Source organism: Manis pentadactyla, chromosome 12, assembly GCF_030020395.1.
Source record: "Manis pentadactyla isolate mManPen7 chromosome 12, mManPen7.hap1, whole genome shotgun sequence".
Taxonomy (NCBI): domain Eukaryota; kingdom Metazoa; phylum Chordata; class Mammalia; order Pholidota; family Manidae; genus Manis; species Manis pentadactyla.
Window position 1 is genome coordinate 44,651,905 of NC_080030.1, and position 24,462 is coordinate 44,676,366.

At 40.5% G+C, this 24,462-nt stretch overlaps 1 protein-coding gene across 3 annotated transcripts in view; it reads right to left on the minus strand.

The window, feature by feature from the left end:
* Positions 1-24,462, minus strand: part of SASH1 (SAM and SH3 domain containing 1) — a 180,310-nt gene that overhangs the window by 51,441 nt on the left and 104,407 nt on the right. For all 3 annotated transcript variants that reach the window (XM_057489115.1, XM_057489116.1, XM_036906907.2), the window contains exons 5-8: positions 17,486-17,526; positions 15,155-15,241; positions 12,796-12,908; positions 8,282-8,383 (exon numbers count right to left, since the gene is read on the minus strand). In XM_057489115.1, coding sequence (XP_057345098.1) covers positions 8,282-8,383; positions 12,796-12,908; positions 15,155-15,241; positions 17,486-17,526 — 343 coding nt within the window. The remainder of the gene's footprint in view (positions 1-8,281; positions 8,384-12,795; positions 12,909-15,154; positions 15,242-17,485; positions 17,527-24,462) is intronic.

The window sequence follows — 24,462 nt, forward strand, 5'->3', positions numbered from 1 at the left end:
GAAACACATTCAAAGTAAATACATGACGAGTAGCAAATTTTTAAAGAATCTGGTTCAACCTGTAATACCAGACTCTAAAAAAAGCACCGTGGATATAATGACATCCCATCAGACAAGCAGACGGGCCTGCCACTCTGCTTCCGAAGGGAATGCCCCATGAGTTCTGTTCTCCCAACACATTCTGTATTAAGTAATTAAATTGTTAGCCTTTTCTTTAGCTGTAATAGAAATTAAGTCATTCACCACAAAACCACTAAAAAAGTAACTTTGTGGAATGCTCTGCTGGCTTTCAGCCCATCATTGTCTAGAAAGTTCTAGTTTAGACTAAGGCTGTGGCATCCTCTCCTCTCAAAACACCAGACCTGAATCCTCTGTGTTGAAGACAACAGCTGCAATTAGACTAGGTGACACGATTCTGAAAAGCCTAAGTAAAACCCGTCTGCTTGCAAGGGACAAATTTATAGTTTACAATTTTAGGAAGCCTCCAAACATTTAACATTTCTGGCATCATGCTACCCAAGACATCTCATAATATGGGGATATTTTGGCTGAGACCTTGACAGTCCTCAATCAAGCAAACACTTGAAATAGTATTTTGTAAAAAGCGGAAGTGACACTTGACATCAGGTCTCTATTACCCCAAATTCTGGACACAGTTCAACCACACGGCTCCCCTATACTTCAAACCAGGTGCATGGCAAAAATATTCAGAGTTGGCCTGAAAGGCTATGAAGAGATGCATACATGCAAGGTACTATTATAACACTGTGGTTATAAACATTATAGCATTCTATGCACAAATATTTCCCAAATATAAATTTCCTCAAATGTAAAAGTGATGAATTATGAAATGATGAGTTGTTTTATGAAATACCTCATTCCACAAACCATTTCCCCATACTGCTTCACCCTAGTAAGGCAACTCCAAGTAAGGCAAACATTAATTCCCAACTTTTTCTGGACCACATTTTGTATGAAGTGAAACAAATAAATGGGACCAAAACAGATATTTGTAATGGACTCCAAGAGCTCTGGTGCCTTACTGTCTGTCCTTGCTGTTGCTTCAATTTTTCTTTACACATTATAGATTTCAAAACATAAATAAGCATTATAATCAAATAACTTACAGTTTTTCAAAAAATGTTTCACTGCAAGCATTTTCTTTAATATTTAAAACACCAAGTACAGACCACTAACTCTTATTACCGATTTTGTAAAAACATAAAAACTATGATTCACTGACACTTAATGCCTTGAGTAAAAAAACAAAAAATCCCCAAAAGATAAAAAAGCATAATTTCTTTAAACATTTTCTTAACCAAAAGGTAAACTAAACAGCTAGGCACTAAGTTGAAAGCTTAAAATGAGAACTCTTGCAACCTTCCCCCTGCAGAAGGCCAAAGAAAACAAAATTTACTAAAATAAAATGAAAAGCGTTAAAACAAATGGTCAGATACATCATAGGATTCAAGTGAAATAACCAGAAATTCTTCTTAGAAACTGTAACACTCATAACAGAAGTTTGTTATTAATGAAAAACAGCAGAGAACAGATTTTCCTCTGGCAAAGAGAAAGCTATTTTTCACTTCCCCTGGTAACTATCTTTAGTACTTTCATTCTTGGAAACCAGGAATGTGAATATGGATTTACTGTGGAGCAACACGCAATCATCTAATGTCAGTTATGGGGGTGGGGAAGCCTGTGAAATCAATGCAAATGAAATCCTAAAGCATGACATGCATCAATGTAAGCATTGAGGTCTGGTGACAAAGGCCTTATGATCCCTAGAACTTTCATGGCCTGGGCATTCCTGACTGCAGCCAGCGGACTATTTACATCCCAGGATAGAAAAGATGTAATTAAAAAGTGAAAGGCCCTGGCCCTCACACAAAAGATAATCACAGTGCCTGACCCATGGCGGCTGCGGTAGGCCACAGTGGGAATGATCAAAAATTAATTACTCTGCTATCAGGCAAATTAGCATAACTGAAAAGGAATATGTTAGATGGAGTTTCTTGCTGAGTCCTCACAAAACAGACTAAAATCAGGGAAAGAGGAGAGAATGCCACGTACACTGGGATAACAATCAAGTTGAAGCAAACTTGAGCGCCAGTGGCAGTTGGCTGTCGTAATGAACAGCGTGACTGGAAGTGGGCATGGGTGGCTTGCACAGTGAGCTAGCAAAATACACAGGATAAATCATAGTGCCTCAGAACTCTCCCTTGCTGAATATGAAAAGTCTGTCCTCATTTACAACTCTCAGTGAAAAGAGAAGTCATTCTGCAGCTTCTGGAAGCTTTGGAGGTGGAGGGAGCCTATGGACTCTGGCCTTTCATCCATCCAGTCAGCTCAGGCTGAATTTATTTTGAGCTACCTATGAAGAAACAATTTGCTAAGAAGCTAACAACGTGTGTATATATGGCATCTCGGGGCTGCGTGAGCATGTATGGGGGCGATTTTCACCTCTGCACTGCAGGGTAAACTCTGTCAGGGCAGGGTCTGGCTCTCTGTCACCTTCGGAACCCAAATTATCTAGCACAAAGCCTGGTACACAGAAAGCACTCCATACATGTCTGCCCTGTGAACCAAGAAATGCTGAAGAGAATGAATGTCCAACTTTTAAGAAGCACCCATTTCATTCTGTCTGTTTATACTGAGGGATGGTTCTGATTTACCATCTGAAGGGAGTCCAACAAACCAATCCTTAATAATGCTTTCTTAGAAGTGCATTCAAAATGCCTATAGTGCACAATTTGTATTAACTTTTTCCTAAATGAGACAAGCCTCTCTCCCTGCCACCTAAGTGTGTGAGGCTTAATACAGACCTGTTTCCCCAAATGGATAGAGTCTTATAACCTCTCTTTTGACTCAGATGCTATTAATCAGGACAGTATACAGTGAATGTGATACTAATAGGCCCATTATGGACAACTAGATCTTTGGGCTCTCCCTCGAGTTGGGTTTGAATCACATCAGTCCTGAATTACTGTACTTCGGTTTCATGAATCTTTAGGTTCATGATTTACATCAGTCTTTAGGACTAGGGGATAAGAGACCTAAAAACGCACAGTGAAAACCATGGTCATGATTCTTTTGATTTCCTCATGGCCCCAGGACACAATGCTGTCTAGCATATGACACATTTATTGTTGTAAATTGTAATATCTCAGTCTCTGTCACACAAAAGCAAACCAGGTAGGGCTTTCAAATTAAAAATCCTTTGGGTTTTTTTTGTTTTTAAAGCTGCAATGTAAATCTGGTGCTTGATTCAGGAAATCAGGGACATGAAGGTATAGGAAGGTTATATTTACTTCTGAAGAGCCATCATTTGTTGCTTAAGTGAAAACAAAAGTGTAAAGACTGAGTCTGGAGTTGCAAGACATAAAACATGCTCCTACAGCAGCCAGGAAGGATGACCATTCAGATAAAGTTGGCTCATTAACTATTTCTCAAACATGCTATATGACTGGACATGGAGGCAGGCTGGAGACACAGGATGACACAGCATGCCTTTCTTGCTCAAGAAGTTCATGATTTCCAAGGAGACTGAAATACGTGCAATTAATCCTGATAATCTAGAATGACTGTTAACTTTCATGTAAAAAAGCTAGTTTAACAAAGCACAGAATAGGAAGCAATAAAATACCCTTGTGGAGGCTCAAGAAAGTTTCATTGAAGGATCCATAGATTATTGCCTGGAAAAATTTGCAGGAAGACACTTTAAGTAGAGGACATTGCCTAAATGAACTAAAGCAGAGAGTGTGTGGTGTGTGTTCAGGAATGCATGCAAGGTCCAATGTGGATGGAATGGAGGCTGTACAGAGAACAGTGAAGAAACTGATTAAAAACAGATCACACAGGGTCTTGAGCTGCTCCAAAGAGTTTGGAATTTATATTATAGAACTGGAAAACCAACAGGCTTTTTTGAAACACAGGATTGCATTCAGTTCCATTTTTATACACTAGCAATAAATAACTCAAAAAGAAAATTAAGAAAACAACTTTATTTATAATAGCATTCAAAAAAATACTTAGAAATGAACTTAATCCAGGAGGCCGATGTGTGGAGGCACACCTCATTTCACTGTGCTTTGCTTTACTGCACCTTTGCAGATAGAGCGTTTTTTTTTTTGTGACAACCCCTGCATTGAGCAAGCCTATAGGCACCATTTTTCCAACAGCATTTGCTCGCTTTGTGTCTCTGTGTCACATATTGGTAATTCTCGCAATATTTCAAACTTTTTCATTACTATATTATTTGCTATGGTGATCTGGGATCAGTCATCTTTGACATCATGATGGTAACTGTTTTTGCATGCAACACACCATACCCATATTAGATGGGGAGACTGATTGATTAATGTGTGTGTTCTGACTGCTCCACTAGCCAGCCACTTTCCCATGTCTCTCTCCCTCGCCTAGCATCTCTCTATTCTCTCAGACACAATATTGAAGTTAGGCCAATTCCTAACTCTATAATGGCCTCTTAAGTGTTCAAGTGAAAGTATGAATCACAGTCTCTCACTAGAAATGATTAAGCTTAGTGAGGAAGGCATGTTGAAGGCTAAGAAAGCTAGGCCTGTTGCACTGAACAATTAGACAAGTTGTTAACCAAAGGAAAAGCCCCTGAAGGAAATTAAAAGTGCTATACCAGGGTACACACAGATGATAAGAAAGCAAAAAAGCCTTATTGCTGATACGGAGAAAGTTCTAGTGGCCTAGATAAAAGATCAAAGCAGCCACAACATTACTTTAACCAAAGCCTAATCCACAATAAGACCCTAAAAAACTCTCTTTAACTCTATGAGGGATGAGAGAGGTGAGGAGGCTGCACAAGAGAAGTTGGAAGCTAACAGCAATTGGCTCATGAGGTTCCAGGAAAGAAGCCATCTCCACAACACAACAGTGCAAAGTGCTGATGGAGAAGCTGCAGCATGTTATCCAGACAATCTAGCTAAGATCATTCATGAAGGTGGCTGCACTAAACAACAGATTTTCAATGAAGATGAATCAGCCCTCTACTGGAAGTTGCCATCTAGGACTCATGGCTAGAGAGAGGTCAATGCCTGGCTTCAAAGCTTCAAAGGACAGACTGACTCTCCTGTTAAGGGCTAATGCAGCTGGTGACTTGAGGTGGAAGCCAGTGCTCACTGACCATTCTGAAAATCCTAGGGCCCTTAAGAATTATGCTAAATCTACTCTGTGTTCTAAACATGGAACAACAAAACCTGGGTGACAGCACATCAGTTTATAACATGGTTTCCTAGTTTAGACTTACTTGCTCAGAAAAAAAGATTCCTTTCAAAATATTACTGCTCATGGACAATGTACCTGGTCACCTAAGAGCTCTGATGGAGATGTACAATGAGATGAAGGTTTTCATGCCTGCTAACACAACATCCATTCTGCAGCCCATGCACCAAGGACTAATTTCAACTTGCAAGTGTTGATATTTAAGAAATACATCTTGTAAGGCTACAGCTGCCATAGAGAGATTCCTCTGATGGATGTGGGCAAAGTAAACTGAAAACGGTCTGGAAAGGATCCCCATTGTAGATGCCATTTAGAACGTTCATAATTCAGGGGAAGATGTCATATCAACATTAACAGGAGTTTGTCACAAGTGGATTCTAACCCTGATGGATGACTTTGAGGGGCTCAGGAAGTAGCTGTAGATGTGGTAGAAAGAGCAAGAGAACTAGAATTAGAAGTGGAGCCTGAAGACTGTGACTGAATTGCTACATCTCATAATCAAACTTGAAAGATGGGGAATTACTTATTATAGATGAGCAAAGAAGTGTTTTCTTGAGATGGAAACTACTTGTGGTGAAGATGCTGTGAAGACTTCGCAATGACAGTGAAGGATTTTGAATATGACATAAATTTAGTTGATAGAGCAGGGGCGGGGTCTGAGAGGACTGACTCCAGTTTGAAAGTTCTCTTGTGGGTATAATGCTATCAAACAGCACTGCATGCTATGGGGAAACTGTGAAGGGCAGAGTCCATTGATGGAGCAAACTCCACTGTCTTATTTTAAGAAATTGCCACAGCCACCCCGACCTTAAGCAACCTTCACCCTGTCAGTCAGCAGCCATCAACATGAAGGCAAGACCCTCTGCCAGTGAAAAGATTATGACTCATTGAAAGCTCAGATAATGGCTACCATTTTTTGGCAATAAAGTATTTTAATTAAGGTATATATTATTTTTTTATACATAATGTTACTGCACACTTAATAGACTATACTATGGTATTAACATAAATTTTATATGGACTGGGAAATGAAGATTCATCTGACTCGTTTTATTGTTATACTCACTTTATTGAAGTGGCCTGGAACCAAATCCACAATATATCCAAGGCATGCTATACATTGAAAACTACAAAACATTGCTGAAAGAACTAAAGAAGACATAAATAAATGGAAAGATATCCTATGATCATGGATTGGAAGACTACTTATTGTTAAGATGACAATACTACCCAAATTATCTACAGATCCAATGTAATCCTTATCAAAATCTCACAGCACTTTTTGTAGAAATAGAAAAGCCCATCCTAAAAGCATATGGAATCTCCAAGGATCTGAATAGCTAAAACAATCTGAAAAAGAAAAATCAAATTGGAGGGCTCACACTTCCCCTGTTCCAAAACTTACTGCCAAGCTGTATTAATCAAAACAGTATGATACCCACAAAGGACAGACATATAAACCAATGGAATAAAAGAAGAGAACCGAGAAATAAGTCCTCACATATATTATCAGTTAATTTTCAAAAAGGGTGCCAGGACCATTCAATGAGGAAAGGACTGTCTTTTCAACAAATGATTCTAGGAAAACTGGGTATCCACTTGAAAAAAAATGAAGTTGGACCCACATGGTATGTCATATGCAAACCTTAACTTAAAATGGTTCGAAGACCTAAACTTAATAGCTAAACCTATAAAACTCTTCAAAGAAAACATAGGAGAAAATCTTCATGATACTGTATTTGGCAATGATTTCTTGGCTATGACACCAAAAGCAGAGGCAACAAAAGCAAATGTAAAAATTAAAAACAAAAAACAAAAAACTTTTATGCATCAAAGGACAAAGAGTGAAAAGGCAACCCACAGAATGGGAGAAAATATTTACCAACCATGTATCTGATAAGTACTAATACCCAAAATATATAAAGAATTCCTACAACTCAACAATCAACAACAAAACAAGCCAATTTAAGAGTAGGCAAAGAATTTGGATAGCTATTTCTCTACGGAATATATACAAACAGCTAGGCACATAAAAATATGTTTAACATCATTACTCATCAGAGAAATGCAAGCCAAACCAAAAGGAGATACCACTTTACACATATTAGGATGGCTACTAATCAAAAAGGGGGAAAATTACAACTGTTGGTTAAGGACATAAGAGAAACTGGGCCCTTTATGCACTGCCACCAGGAATGTAATATGGTGCAGCCACTATGGAAAACAGTACAGCAACCTCTCAAAAAGTTAAACAGAGAATTACCATATGATCCACAAATTCTACTCTTAGGTATGTACCCCAAAGAACTGACAGCAGGGAGTTCAACAGACATTGTTTACCAATGTTCATAGCAGCATTGTTCATAGTAGCCAAAAGGTAGAAAAACCCAAGTATCTATCAACAGTTGAATGGATAAACAAAACATGGCATAAACATAGAGTAAAATATTATTCATCCGTAAAAAGGAATGGATTTCTAATGCATGCTGCTATGTGGATGAACCTTGAAATTACTGTGTTAAGTAAAATAAACCAGACACAGAAGGACAAATATTGTATGATTCCACTTACATAAAAATAGCCAAATTAATAGAGACAGAAAGTAGTAGTGGCGTGGTGGCTGCCAGGAATTGGGGAAAGGGAGAATGGTGAGTTACTGCTTAATGGTTAGGAAACTTCTGTTTTGGATGAAAATGTTCTGGAAGTAGATTGTGGTGATGGTTGCACAGCAATGTGAATATACTTAATGTCATTGAATTGAATAGTTAAAAATATTTATAATGGTAAATTTTAAGTTATGTATATTTTACCACAGTTTAAATACATATATATATATAGCATGAACAGCACAATTCTAACTATAGATGAGTCAGTCTATCAGGTAAAGAAAACTGACTAACATGTTAGAAGAGACACCTCTTTTCAGATCCAGGTGGGAGTTGGAAGTTGTGAAAGACCAAAGGATGAAACTGCACAAGTTGTCCCTTTTTATTAGAAGTGGTCAAAATGTTAGAGACCGAAAACTTACATTGCAGTTTGATGAGCCATCAAATGTTGGGTAAGAGCCATCTGGCCAGTCAGCAGGGTCCAAGGCAGCAGACTGCCGGTGCTGGGCCTCGTACTCCTTGAGCTGCAATAAGAGAAAATGGGAGACTGAAATGGAAAGGGTGGCCACCGCTGAAGACAAGCCGCAGAGAGATAATGCTTTGGACACATTCTCTGCCGCTGTTTGGGATTAAGTGCCAGCCAAAGATTAGGTTCCTAAAACTAAAAGGAAGATGCATGCCTTGCCCTACAGGTTTTCACCCAAATCAAATCCACAGACACAACGGACTCTGTGTAATCTATGTTCCAAAAAGAACCTTGAGTTTTCTTTCCCTCCAACATTCTCCAACATCAAAACTCATCTTTCTCAGTTCCACTGTAAGTTCAAAAACACAAAGTGTAGTTTGGCCTCTGAATTACTTCCTTTTTTTTTTTAAGACACAACAGGGCAGACTATGGACATTTTAGCAAGGCAGAGGTGGATGCCTGAAACTGATTTTTTAAAATCGCTTGCCTTTTTTGTTCTCGACTGTTTCAAGTTATCAATTCAATGTTACCACCTAACAAATGTAATGGGATTTATTGGGGACCCCTATGGATGAGAGGTAAGCAACAAGATATATAGGATATGTTCAGAGACATTTAAAGTTTGGGTTTAGAAACTGGCTTTGTACTTTTTAAAAAACAAGAAAGCCAATGGAAATATTATAGAACAGTAACAACTTCAATCTAGCAGAATTCGATGAGGTATTTCAGAATGGCGAATGTGAGAAGTCCAAGAGTTTTTTTCATAAAACACATAGAAATTTAACTCTGCTACATAATACAGTTTAAGTTGTCACTACAGGAAAATTCTAATTCAGTTTTCAGATATGAATTTTAAGACATTGATCATTCCATGAATCAAGCCACCAAAAATCTGAAATGATTTAACCTGACAGTACAGGAAATGGTGTCAGGACAGTCCTCAAACATGGAAGCTGTTTGGATGAGGCAAAGCCACCACACTGACAATACCCCTCTAGGAAAAAGCAACTTTCTAAAATGTGAAATTCTTTTCTGTGCAAAAGTGTGGTAGGGATGGACCATGGAGAGGCAGACAGTACTGATTAATGAGTAAGAGCTTGGCTGTAGAACCAAATATCAGCTGGGAACCCTGGGGCAAATTACTTAACCCCTCTGTGCCCTAGTTCCTCCACCTGGAAAACAGGAGTGACAATAAATAATCTCATAAGGCTATTACCAGAATTAAATAAGACATGCTGCAGAGTTCTTAGCACACAACTCATGCAGCAGACTTACATTATTTTCACCCTTATGGTTTCAGATAGAGCTCAAAGTTGATGTCAACTCCAGGTATTTGAACTTTTGCTTTGAGAGGCACATAATATCACTTAATCCTTTTAGCATATTAGGGTATTAATATTGTCCCAATCTTTACAGTATATTTAAGTTAGGTATTGGAATGCTCTTTCCTTCCGTATATTTTGGTTTAGGAAATGCCTCATTCTCCCTGATTGGAATAGCTGCCAGCTGAAAAATGGGGTCATCATTTGTTTTCTCCAGGTCTCCACATTACTTTCATACTTTAGTCCCAACTCCTTGGAGCCATTAAACCTTCATCTTTAATGAAATCGAAACAAAACCAGTCTCTAACTAGTTAATCATAAACAGATGTAATATTTTTCTCTGCTACTTGTCAATAGCCATTGTTTTCTTTGGGGCTAAGAGTACACGTGCTGCTTCTGACATAGATTCACATTTGTGCTTTATCCAAATTTACCTTGTTTTTTAATTTTCTAATTTCAAAATGTTATGCTTTGAAGTTATAAAACAGGATCCCTAAAGCATTTTTAAAATGCATTTTACAGGAAAGGAAAAAAAACCCAACCTAGTTATTATGCATAAAATTATATTTTTATATTCCACTCTGCTCCCAAAGAAGTTATGACTTACATATAATTTCATGAATGAAAGACAACTGATACTCATGATTTTATTTGTGAACATGAGATATTTTAAAGCAAATTCATAGAGTTTCGATTTAATTCCAGAAGTTTTAAAATAATGATATTTAATGTGTGTGTGTGTGTCTGTCTCAGGAGGAAATACTCAGTTCACATCCTGTTTTCCCTAGCCTTAGTTTTCTCACACTTGAAGTCTATAATATGATTCTTAAAGGGATGGCCATCTTTGGTAGGTTAATGCTTATTCTATTTTGAAGACCTTTAAGGAGAGCAATTCTAAAATGTTTCCACTTCTACTACTGCAAATTTACATTGAATCTAATCTAAATCCCCTCCAGCTGCAATATTAAGTCACTTCCTTTTATTCTGTCCTCAGTAGATTAAAACAAAACACTCTTCAGTACATCCTGAAGATGTACTGTTTAATAATCCTTCATATACTTGAAGACAGTGATTAAGTCCTCTGCTTCTTCTCTGAGATAAATCCTTTCCAATTTTAACCCATGGGACCTATTACAAAAACTCTCAATCACTCTGTTGCTCTCCTGTGGACTCTTTCCATGAGACTCTCTAGTTGTCCAAATCTCTGTGATTGATGTACAATGGCTGCTACAAGGAAATAATTCAGTCATATATTTCCCAGTTCATAATCGTGTGCTCCCTTTATAAAACTGTTCACCAGTTCCTCAGTTATTGCAGATACAGGCCCACCCCTGCACCCTGCTCTGGGGAACTACCATGGCTAACATGTGAGTTGTCTCACCAGAGATGTTACAAGACTGCTCCCTGCTCCCAATCAGCTCAGATTCTTTTTTCTCTGGGAGGACAAACACCCGCCAGAGCTCTTCACTCCCTATCGTATCAGGCTGAGGATGAGGCTGGACTTCTGAAATCACACCACCATCCAGCTTCTTCCTCTGACCTTCCTGCTTCTCTCCCTCACTTTGAGGTTTTTCCAGAAAGCTTTTCTTCAATAAATTGTGTGCACAATAATCCCCTTTACAGGCTATGCTTACAGGGAACCTGATGGCAAGACGACTGGCGTAAGACAAGTTCACAATGTTAAAACATCAGTTAAGTCAGTGACAAACATCAAGTACTTTTTTTAAATCCCTGAAGGACTTTATTTTGAACTTTCATACAGATACGACTTTGTGGAACCAGACATATATTTATCAGATGGATAAACACATATTATTTAGTAACTAGATCAAGTTACATGCACAGTCTACAGTATTGATAATTACATTACTTTTTAGAAAATATGATTATTAAATCATTAACAGATCTCTCTCAATTTCCTACAGACAGTGCTGGCTTCCAGTTAAAAAGTCAAAGGACATATTTTTCTACTACTTTTTTTTTTTAACTATTGAGGTTTACCGTTGGTGCTAAACTAAACTGACGATGTCTGTCACTGTTTCAAGGTTTCAGATCGTCAAGATTCTACTTAATGGTGAAGTCATACCTCATTCAATGGTTCCTTCATACCTTGAAAGTTTTCATTAGTTTATAAACCTGCCCATTTATGATTTATCTGTACCAAACCAACTGTTAAAAGAGAAAAATCAGTTTGCTGGGCAATAACAAAGCAGGAAACCTTAATAATTGCAATCTCACTATCATAAGTGCAACTCCAGTGTCCTAAAAGTTAATTAGGCTTCTTTTAGCGTCTAATTTATCTAGGTGCAAATGGCCTAACACAATACACTGTGATCAATATCTGCTTAGACATGAAAAAAAGCAAAATTTTAAGGTATACTTAACTTTTAGATTATTCAGAGTTTAGTTTTATAACAGCTGTAATATACTTAATTTTTCTTTGGTTTTTATTGAATGATCTATTATTGATACATTCTTATGCAACCTTTTTACAAGACTTGTGAATTTTGCAGTGGTGTTCAAAGAGCCATTGTCCTTATGAAGGCAGTCCATAGCTAAAAAATATTTGCTGTTTATCTATTTGTGTATTCACTGAATATGGAAATTTCACCCCACAATATGGAATGTTTATATTAAATAAACATAATGGGATCAATGATTTACCTAATAACATGGATACCTGATGACCACCTAAATCTCATCAAAATACCACTTTAAATAACATATTCCTTTATGCTTTGCCCTCTCTAGTCTGTTTGAGCTGCTGTAACAGATTACCATAGACCGGGTGACTAATAAACAACAGAAATTTCTCACAGTTCTGGGGTCTGGGAAGTCCAATGTCTAAGTGCTGGCAGATTTTAGTGTCTGGTGAGGACTGCTTCCTGGTGCACAGACAGCTGTCTTTTTGCTGTGTATTCTCATATGTGGAAGGGCTGAGGGAGCTCTCTGGGGCCTCTCCACCCTCATGACCTCAGGACCTAATCACCTCCCCAAGGCCTCACCTCCAAAGAACAGCATGTCAAGCATTAGGATTTCATCCATGAACCCGGGGGGACACAAACATTCAGTCTATGGCAACCCCCAAACATTTTTAATGTGAGGAGGTCAACAGTCCCAGATGCAAACAAAACATCTGCACCCCTACCCTGGCGAGGGCTTCCTCAATGGTGATCATCTTTTCCTTGACCATCATCATCAGCTGAATCCGCTCCTCATCGCTCATTGTGATCTCACTTGCCACGTAACCCACGTCTTCTCCTAGAGATTGAAGACAAAGAACAACACCAGTGAAAACAAGGAAGATCGCACAGATGCGAACCTTGACAGCTCACCGCCTGGGGCAGAAGGCGGTACCCCAGGGGTGCCATCTCACATGGCACGGTACTGATGGGGCAGCAGAGCAGCCACAGAAGCCAATGAGCCCATCTCCTTGGGAAACAGGCTCTGAGAACATAAAGAATGAAACAAATCCTTCAAAATGACCAGAGCTTTTGTGACAGGAGGGCCTAGTGGAGGGGTTCTGGATGAAAGCTGCCAGGGAATTTGGAGGGACGGGTGGGCAGAGACCTAAAGACCCAGTTGGAGCAGACAGGCACTCCAAGTTCCTTCGGCTGAGGGTTTTCTGTGTCCTTCCATTTAAAACGGGGACAAGCAGAAAATATTTTCACAGAGCAGAGAGGGAACCCTCTTATCTGACAGAGAACTTCAAGGGCACAGAGCGGCAGAACAAAACCGCAGCCTGGTGGAACTCAAGATTCCTACTAAGCTATTTGCTGTTCTTCTCAGAGGATAAGCACAAATAAATAAAACCACAGTGTGGAACATTCTGACTTCATGGGAAGGAAGGTACTACAGAAGGATGTATCTGAAAGGGTCCTTGTCGAAAATATGTTTCCCAACTGTGAGGGGTGTTCAACTTCTAACTCAAAACTGAAGGCAGCCAGAACTGCAAAGGAAAAGGATCCCTTGGAAGTGTTTTCCTGCAGAACAAATAGACTGCCTCTGACATCCACAAACCCTGTTACCTGTGTGCCTTGGGTCAGCATGTGGGGAAGGGATGTCAGTGAACGTGGGCTGTGACGCACCGACTGCAAATAAGCCCACATTCAAGTCCCTGTCTTTCTCCTTTTGAGCTTTCTCTTACATACTTCACGAGCTTCCGTGTCATTAGGATGCTCAGCTATGGCTAAATTCGCCCTTGCTGGAGAAGGACCGGGTCAAAGAGTCTGGCTGTGCACTCGTAGGAACCCATTCAGCCAGTGCCTCTCTTGGTGTTTATGTTTCCATGTTTTCCTATCTCATTTCCACTCTGTAATCAATCAGTCCAGAAATACCACTCACGTTCCCTTTGCCACTCATCTACTTGTCCTGGAAGAATAATAGTGTGTTCAGGGTAGGAGAAAAGCCTGCTGGTTTCATTCATTTTACTATCTGCGTCACCTCCATTAGTGGAAGGAGGGATGGGAATTGGCTGGGTTTTTTAAAATATCATGTCAGCCAGTTAACTGTTGGCTTCTTCCTCCACCCCTCCCTGTCTCTCTCTCGCTCTCTTCTTTCTTTCTAAATGAGACCTTGAGAGATTCCAAGGTTTATTTTGAATCCCAAGTGCCTCCGGGTGTGCACCAAAAGGAAAAACTGGGAATGTTTAAGAATAACTCCTTTCCAGCAGCATAACTTACATAACCCCTCTGAATGTTGCCAAGGAGCCCAGGTGTGCTACTGGCACGCATGCTACGCGTGTCCACTCTTCTCGTTTCCATGCGTATGACTAACTAGAGAAGCATTCTGAATAGGGTAGGACAGTACGATTTTCTAAAAGAAATCAAGTGGTATTACTGGTGAGCAGTAAAGATAACCTTATTTGTTTGGACTGGAATCTGGGAGTAGCTTTGTTCCTGTTCCCTCTCTGAATGCTGGGGAAACATAAATTATGTAACTGGGCCTCAAAGGGATGGCATATTTACTTACTACATAAACAATAACAAAGACACAGCAAAGAGGAGGGCAAGAATCCCTGCACAAAACAGCTGGGGCCAATTCCCATGGTGTCAAGCATTAGACAGAGTATCCAGGGACAACCACCCCATAACTGTCTCTGCCACAAAACAGCATTCAAGGTCAGGAGATCACAACAGCCCAAGTGGCAGGGCTGGGGGAGAGTCCAAAACTAGCAAAGGCTATCACCCTCTACCCACTTTTCAGTTAGATCGCGGCAAGCAAAGATCTTCCCAAGGTTGGTTTGACTGAGAAAACGGAAGATGTACTCTTTGCTGGAAGATCTATGAAAAGAAAGGCATGCCAACTCTTCCTGTTTAGTTTTCATTGATTTAAAAAACAAACAAAACACTGGGATGAAGTTTACAGTAATGTCAGGAAAGTCAGAGAAGCTGAACTTTTCTCGGGCACGTGCATGGGCTCTTACAGGATCCACACAGATCAGCCACAAGGCTGCTCAACATTCAGGAGCTAAAAGGACCTACTGTCCGCCAGCTGCATCACGGTACCTTTTGAAGTCTGTCTCATTATTCCTTTCTGGTTCTTTCGGAAGTTCTGCCAGAAATACTTATTTTTCTTCTTCCAATCTCCTTTTCCTTTAAAAAAGATGAAAAGGCACAAGCAATAAATTCATTAATAACAAAAGTAGCCTCTTCCTTCTCATTCAAAGCGTGCAAGAATACTTTGATTTCACAAAGAGACAGTTTTTCTCTGTCAGTTTGTGAAAGACTTGGAGATGCCTATAAAGTTGTTTAAAAGAAATGCAAATTTCCTAGTACTGAGAAATGGTGCAGTGGGGTTAAGATGAGAAATAAAGAAACATCAAAAAGGCAAGGGAAACATTCATTCTATACTCACTTTGATGTTTGTCTAACTAGTATGTTTAATTCTGCCTTGTCTTTGTCTTGTGGTATATTTTCCCCCTTTGGTCTCAAGCACAATTATTTCAAGTAAACCACAAATAGGATACTTTAAGAAGTTAACTTTGTTTTATTGTTATCCCTGTTGTTGATCTACCCTTGATTTATTTCTGTTATCCCAGATTTAATGAAGAGAACAGACTGGCTAGCATGTCCTGTGCATACCAGTCCACAGGGAGGGCCCCAAGGCCTGTGGGGCTCACCCACCACTGCTTCTCTAAGGTCTGTGGTTTCCCTGGCACAGTGGAGCATGAGCCCATCTCCCTCTACCTGGTGAGCTACCTGCAGCCTACACAGGGCATGACAAGAAAGGCGGACAGCTCTCCTGCTGCGACATCTCCTACCTGCTCCTCCTCCTACCTCTCATCCTTCCCAGACTATTCTGGGAACAGTTTCACTGGTTTTCAAGAGAAAACAAATTCACTGCATAGCTAGACATTTGTAATATTTGATAGGATCAAATAGTTGTACTACGATTGATGATAACTGATTAATAGTATGCAGTAAGTTAGCAAAGGGCAAGGGAAAGAGTAAGTAAAACGGAAAAAGAGAGTAGCCTTTTATTCTTTAAAAATGACATGAAGCAGCAGCTTCATCACTGTCACCATTTAATGTCTGCTCCGCGTCCACCGGAAACGGGGACCAGCTGGGTGATGCGCTGTTTGTTTCCAGTCTAGACCGGTGGTGCCAGGCAATGCTGCATGAAACAGACATGTGGAAACCCCAGCCACAGTGCTTCGAGGCTAGAAAAGGCATCATTTGTCAAAACGGATGCCCTCATTTAAGTCTGACAACCTCCAGAGCTACAGGGTTGAAACCAGAATCAGCTAGCCCGAGCCTTCCTGTGTATGCAGAGTGGTGCAGGCAAGCTGGATGGTGCCTGCTGCCTTTGGGCTAAAACTGTAGCAAGTATCCACCAGGAAAGGTCAAAGCAGAAGTAGCATTATTACTAATTCAACCTTTCTACCGAACAACTGGGGATTATAATGTATTTCTTTTACTGGAAGTTATACGCCTCCTTCTTCTATTTTAATGTTTCTGAAATGGAGGTAGAGCTTAAAAAAATAAGTAATAGCTAACATTTATTGAGCTTGTACCATATCTGGGCACTTTTCATTCTAATGGTTTAACTCACTTAATATTCATAATGAACATATGATGTATTGTTGTTCCCATTTATTGGATAAAGAAACTGAGGCTTAAAGAGGGCAAAGGACTTGCCCAAGGTCATAACTACTAAGTTGATAAAGTCATGACTCAAATCCAAAGGGGGCAGCCCCCCCCCTGGAAAAAAAAACAAATTAAAGCCCGATTTGTGCACTTACATCATGATTACCTTGCCAGGCTCCTTGTGACCCAAACAGAAAAGATGTTACTAAACCAAGAGTGAATTTTATTATAATCAAGGAAATAAAAAATACATTTAATACCTTAATTGTGCATAATCTTTCATTCAAAAGTTCCAAATCAAAGGATTTTATCTAAGGACATGATCAGGAATAGGCTCAAAGATTTAGCCACACATGAGAGTTGCACATCTCTGTGATAGAGGAAAAATTGGAAAATAAATGTTCATCAAAGAAGAGACTGGTTGATCAAATTATGGCCAACCCATTATGATGAAATATTATGCAGATTTAAAATTTTTCCTGTAAAGAATATTCAATCATGTGGGCAAATGCTCAGGATATATTCAACTGAAAATAATTACAAAAAAATATAAAGTATGATTCCAATTATGTTAAAACACACACACAAAAATCAAAAGAAAGAAAGTTGAATATAACAATCTTAACAGAGTTTCTTTCTGGGTGGAGGATTCTTTACAGGTTTTGTGTTTTCACATATTTATGTGTTCTCTTAGTCATTAAAAGAAAATAATTCATTTTAAGTTGTTAAACCAAGAAAAGTCATACTGACCTATAGAGCCGTCTTCTGAATGTGACTTATGAAGAGGATTCCTAGAAAAGAAAAACAAGTCTTATGACCAGGGAGACCTGCCTTTGAGTAAAAGCTGAAAACCCTCCTAACTAGTCCAACTTAGCAGGTCGACACCACTTAGCAGAGCCAGGACAATCTTCACAGGATATTTACCACTGGCCTTATCTAGACAGCAGCTGCCTTTCTAGAAACACACTCATGAGCCACCTGCCAACATTTAATAAAGCCTCAGTCCAGGGTAAGACTTGTATTAAATGAAGAGAATGGACTTCACTAGGTGGCCACTGAACTGCCTTCCGTTTTTGTGGACTATTAGCTCCACGTTAAGTTACTGCCATTGAGAGTCTCTTCTGTAAGCGGAAAAGAGAAAGTAAGTAACAATGAAAACACAGTCCCTGCACCACAGATGTCACTTGGGCCAGCAGAGGAGTAAAGTAGTCGGCTGTAGTCGAGAACTTGGAGGGGGCTCAGGGGATCAGGGGGAGTGGGAACAAACAGCAGGTGATGGGATGCGCCAAAGAGACGGATCCAGTATGCAGCTCCTCTGGTTGGTGGCTGCCAACTGGCAAGGGCAATATCCATCTTCCTAGATCCTCCAATGTGCAGAGAGGTGCCAGAAATCTGTTTTACTTCGTAAACGAGAGCTCCACATTAAGTGATGGCAAATCATTCAATGTTTTTAAAAATGTGTCCAAGTCGATCAGTACGTGTCTGGGCACCAGGTTTGGCCCCGCCCTACCCTGCCCTGCCCTGGCTGCCCGTTTGTGACTGCTGGTACAGAATAGCCTAACACGTGAACACAGCCCAAAATGAGTTCATTAAGCATTTTGCCAGAAAATACATAGACAGATATCAACTTAAAGTAAGAAGGCAGGGAAACCAAAGAACTCTGTAAAATGGACCCTTTCAAAAAGGAAAAAGTGGAGGTGGAGCATAACTTTTCATTAGGTGAGTCCAAAGCCCAGGGGCAAATTCAGCATCCATGAGAGGCTGCCCAGGACAGCTAGGAAGCAGCCACATGCATCAGAACAGAAATACAGAGACCCGGGGGCTTTGCACATGAAGCTTCACCACCAGCGTATCTGCCACAAGGAGACTGCAGGAGGCGTCTGGCAAGTTACATTGAGAAAATCAGAGCGGAAAGCAGAACAACCACTCACCATGTCTGCTACCTTGCAAGTAAAAGGGACCTCTAAAAAGGAGCAGAGAAAGCGGGTGGGGGCTCTCTCACGCAGAGCCACCTCTCTTTAGTACACTGGCACTGATGCTACCTTGCTGCTGGCTGCCATCTGAACACAGAAGGCCCAGGCCCTGCCAAGTACCTTCAGACCCCTAATCTGGGAGGAAAGATCTATTTTGAAGAAGCACACAAACCTCACAGATCTCTACTCTAAATGAGGGAAGAGTAGGAGCTAAGAATAGAGACATCGCAGTTGCCAAGGACAAGAGAGATTTGAAGTCCAGTTATTCCCCTTACTGCAATGCTGTGAAAACATCAAATGCAAGGGAAATTTACCAGGCCATCAAATTTTGCAAAGACTGAGCTCCAAAGATCTATTCGCTTCTCTCCCGTCCACACAAAATGCCTAAGCACGTACTCATTGAAAGTCTTCTAAGAAATAGCCATTTCAAATTTTCATTCATTCTGCAACAATGTAGTTAATGCGGTTATGGGTAAGGTACCCTGAAGGTCACCAAGAAATGGGACTCACAATGCAGGGAGGGTGACAAACATGAACAAAGTATGGAGGAGGAGAAGCAACTGCAGGAGGGAGAAGCAGGAGGGGGTGAAGGGGGAGGAGAAAGAGCAGCAGCCGCAGGAGCGAAGGGCTCAGGGCAGCAGAAGTGGGGCAATGCACGAAACCCTTCGGAAGGGAAGACTATTTAAGCTAAGGTTTTGGTTCTTAACTGTTGTTTTTAATTTTACTCTGTTGTGCTTTGAGCTGAAAGTCATATGCATCAGTCTGACCCTCTTCAACGGGCCATGATCCGCCAGCACAATCACCACGCCTTCATCTACTGCTGACAGCAAATGAAGAGCAGTGTTTGTTTATTTAGAAAGTCTTGACTAATCAGCTAGGGACCATATGCAGCAAATATGCCTAGCTCTTGATAAACTACTTAACCAGGTGATAAGCTAAAACTAGGTATGTGAACTTTTACTTTTTCTAAAAGAAGAATTTTCATGGAAAAAATGGTTTAGAGAAACATTCCTTTTCTTTAGTCCTTTGCTAACTTAGAGCGATACACCTAATCAAGTTGTAGGGAATTTTACCCGTCAGTTAATCCAACCTCAATTTTATAAGTTACACAAGGGGCCAAGGTTCCCCCGGCTGCTCAGAAGCCAATGAGGGGCAAAGCCCAAGTACGGCTAGACCAGCCTTCTTTCTGATAGACACCTGACTCTCCCTACAGGGACAAAATGTGTATGAAATTGTCTCAGTCCTATTCCTGAAGGCTAACTTCTATTTTTCCAACTCATTTTTCATTCTTGCTGCCAAATGAGAACATCTAGTACTATAAAAGTACTCCAGAACTCACCCAGCAGATAAAGCAAAGTTCCTCACTATTACAGTCATCACAAAATATAAATGTATTTTCCTCTACAGATTGCTGACTTAACATTTTTTTCATTGTTTTTATTTGATTTCTTCAAGTTGTCATACATTTTTAATAATTTATCCTCAGGATTGCACGCTTGATCTTGTTATGTAAGATGCTGCCACTAGTCATCGTTTGTATTTTCCTAGGAGGCCAGCAGATGGCACTGTGGCTCCTTTATTCATCTTGCTGTGGCAAGTGGGTACTTTATGTTTAAAACTTCCCAAGTTCACAATGTAGCTGCTGGCCAAAATAACAAGCCAGTGTGTGATAAGCATGAGGCTCCCCAACTCATTAAATTGGCAAAGGGGGAAAATGACACCATATGAAGTTTAATTTGACCTAGCAAATTCTCCCTGCAAACAGGCTTGGCAGGGCAGCAATGTGAAATGCCATCTCCTTTCTCCTTGAGACTGATTGTAAAATTCATCCAGCAGGAGCAAAAAAACCAATGATGTAACCAAATTCCAAATTTGGATGGCAGCAGGTGGAAGGGGTCATTTACTCATCTCCTGGTGGAAGAAATTAATGCTCAGAAGTCAGTTCCAAAGAGGCCTCCTCATAATACATCCTTTCTTCCTGCCAGAAGCTGCAGGCCTGTAAAAGGGCAGCAATAGAAGCAGACTGTCAGCCCCTTTCTATCCATCACTTTCACTGTCAAGTGGGTAAAGAGGATGGGGACTGGAGTCCAGGTCGCTGTGACCAGGAAGCAGTAAGTAGCATTGGGTTGCACTCCGAAACATCTAAGCATTTAATCATCATCAGTTTTACATTTAAAGTCTCTGAACTCAATCTCAGAAGTACCTTTGCATCAAAAACTACTATCAGACCCCAAAACTGCTCATGTAGGAACACTTTCCCTCAAGATCCCTAAACTACTTTACTCTCCCTGAACACCAAAGTCACTGAAGAAAGTTCATATGGAATTTACATGAATGAGATCAAAGGACCGACTGAAGGGACAAGATCCCAGAACTTAACTGAATCCTTTCATCCTACCTTTAGCAAATTCTTTGTTAAACTGCCTTGTTCCTTTATTTTCGCTCATTCATTCTTTCTTTCATTCAAAAACCATTTAATTCAGTTCCCAGTATGAGTCTAACATCCTTCAAGACACAGAGAACACAGCAGTAGACCTGAGAGCTAAGATCCCTGCTCTCTCCGAGCGAAGGACAAGGGAGAGAAGCAGGGGGGTGGGGCAGATCAGTTGAGGACAATTTTAGACGGACGCACAGAGAAGGCCTCCCTGAAGAGGTGACAGAGGGCAGCCCAAAGGGCTGAGCTGGCATGGTAGGCACTCCCCCGAACAGGGAAGGCCGGGGAGGAAAGAACAGAGGAGGAAAACAAGCGGCCTCCTTGGACACGGAGAGTTGGAGGTGCTCACTGAACATCCCCGGGGGATACTGAGGAAGCTGCTGGGGGTGCCCACCTAGAGTTCTGGGGAATTGCTGGGGGCTGCAGAGAACTTGGAAGCCCCGTGCATACTTAAAGCTAGGAAACTGTGCACAATGAGGAGAAGGGATATAAAGACCAGGTTCAAGGGCATTGCCATTTTCAGGGTCAGGAAAAGAAGGTGAGGCAGGCAATGGGCCTTGGGAGGGGTGATCAGAGGGGAGAAGGAAAACCAGGCGAGGATGTTTTTACCTTTCTGGCCAAAATCACATTAAAATTGATTTTACACAAATTACACTACTGCCTTAAACACTACACAGGGTAAATTACTGGAATGACATTCAGAAGAACTGGTGAAGATGGAGCATGTTTGCAACACCAAATCTGAACATGGCCTTTTAGTTTTATTAGTTGATTAAAACTAAGTAGTTCAAGAATATTTTTCAAGATCTTGTTGACTTGCTCCTATATGATCCTCCTGCCTGCCCGTTGAAAGAATGGAGGCCAAATGATTTGGCTCAAATTCTCAAATTCCTTTTTCTTCTTATGTCTATTTATATACAAATAGTCAAAGGTGCCCCAGGCAAAGATAACTCTATCTCATTGCTACACACTTAGTCTGGAACACCAGAAAGTCTAACAAAAGCCCGAGCATAAAGGGATTCCTAAAATAGACCTCATGTTTTTGTTTTGATGCACTGTCCAGAAACTTCGTTATAACCAAAAAAAAAGAGAGAGAGAGAAAGAAAAACTATTATAACCTAACTTCTAAGAAAAGAACATGTGTTATATGTTACTGGTAAACCTATACTTAAGAGATTTTTAAGGTTCCTTTATCTTGCGTCTCCAGAAATAAACTCCTCCATTAGTTTCTTTCCTGTTGAATTCTGAATCGGGGCTTTGGCGTGTCTGAGTCCTTCCCTGCATCACCGCAGACCTGCCGTGGCAGTGCCAAAGCCAGGCGCATTTCCTCAGGCTGCAGGAAAAGGACCGAGACATCTGGGCACTGGACTGGGTGTGTACAGGGGAGGGAGATGCAGGTGAAAGGGCCAAGGGGCTTTTTAGTAGGTATTACGCTCTTACCTTCTTTAAATATGACTACTTAACATTCATACTTTGTTTATTTAGTGACAGATCACTTTGCATAAAATAGGTAATTCCTTAATTTGGTACTTCTTACATTTTTCAACATAGGAACATAACTCTTCTATTTAATAAAAATAAATATGAAACAAAATTCCATATATACTATCTACTGTCTGCTGTAAAAATTCAAGGGTCACCCCTTCCCCAGCCAGGGGGCTAGGACTAGATGAGGCAGGAGACAAGGGGGGTCCACGGTGCTGCATGGATCCATGCTCAGGGCTGGGCAGGCGCAGTCACGGCCTTAAACCCTGAGCCTACGTGCCTCTCCTGCTGTCACCAGAGCTGGCCCTGCCCAGGCACTAGCTGCTGCATTCCATGCACGAGAGGATTTTCCCTGGTCGAAACACTCCCTACGTGGCACTTTTCTTTCATTTCACTGTCTATCCCCAGCCTATACTTTCTGGCTTTTTGTTACAATCTCACCTTCATAAATGATCAAGGCCGGTGTCTCAAGTACCAACTCCAGGCCCGTGCGTTGCCAGACACAGCACAGGCGAGGTGCTCACGCTCACGAGTCGGGCACCCCTGTGACAGCATGCTGAAAATCTAAGCCAGGCTTTCATTTCTTTGGTGAAATAGCAATGATAAAAATAGTACCTACCTTAACGGGTTGTTGGGAGAACTGTGTGGGATGAAGTACAGAGCTTAGCATGGTGCCTGGCACTTGGTCACCATTCCCAATAAATACGACCTCTTAGGACATCCACAGGGGCAGTGACGCAGGGACACAGAGCCTTGGCTTCTACACGCTGACCCCGCGGTCATCGCTCCCCAAGCATTGCCCCTGTGTGCCCCCTATTTTAGACCCCAGCAGTTTTTAAATCTCAGGGTTCCTCCTTTTTTTTTTAACGTTAACTTCCCCCAAATAATTTGAGTGAACCTATTAATTCCTTTTCCTCTTCTCAATCACACTTCATATAAGCAATTCCTCTTTCTCTCAGAATTAAAAAAAAAACCACACAACAGTGATTGAACATGATGTCAACAGCTCTTTATCAATTTTTTTATTGTAACACTATTCCCGTTTGCTTATGTCCTATTGTCTTCCTTAAAGAGTAAGAAAACTGCATCAGTTCAGCTTACTGCATAGAGCCCAGTGTATACTAAATAATTTTTTGTTGATGTAAGTAGCTTTGCGATATGGGTACAGTCGTGGGAAGTGCTTTGGGCCCACCAGTCATGTAATATTATCTCTCCAAATGGAAGGGCAGGTTTATGAAGTGTGGCTATGGTCTCAGAACAAGAATATCATCCAATCGTTAATTCTGACTTGAAGACAACTTGATTATTTGCAATCAAATTCTCACCCATAGGAAGTACTTTAAGGACATTTTAAAAGTTCTAAATTTCTAGCTGTAAGTTTTGACACTTTCAACTCCTTCCCCCCTTTATAGTATCTCTGGTTTCAAATTGCTATCAGAATTACTGTGGATAATTCTGAACCTATTCCTTCTATATAAGATGTTGCGAAAGGAGTATCTTATTCAGAAAAATACAGACAAAAAGACAGCCAATCCAGACATGCGACTTTACTTTCAGTGACAATCAGTTTTGTTATCCTTCCATCCGCTAATTATATTAGGTATATGGAAGTTCTAAATATCTCTAAACATGATCTTTTCTGCTGCAAATCAAGCCTAAATCCTTCTTTTTTTAAAGAAAAACATTAACTCCCCTCAAATCTCCAGGTTGGAGATAGTGCCCCCATTTCACTTCTCAATTGTACTTTATAAAAGCAATCCATGTTGCCCTTAGAATTAAAGAAACACACCGATGACTGGACATGATGCCAATGTAGAATAGTATGGGCAGCTGAC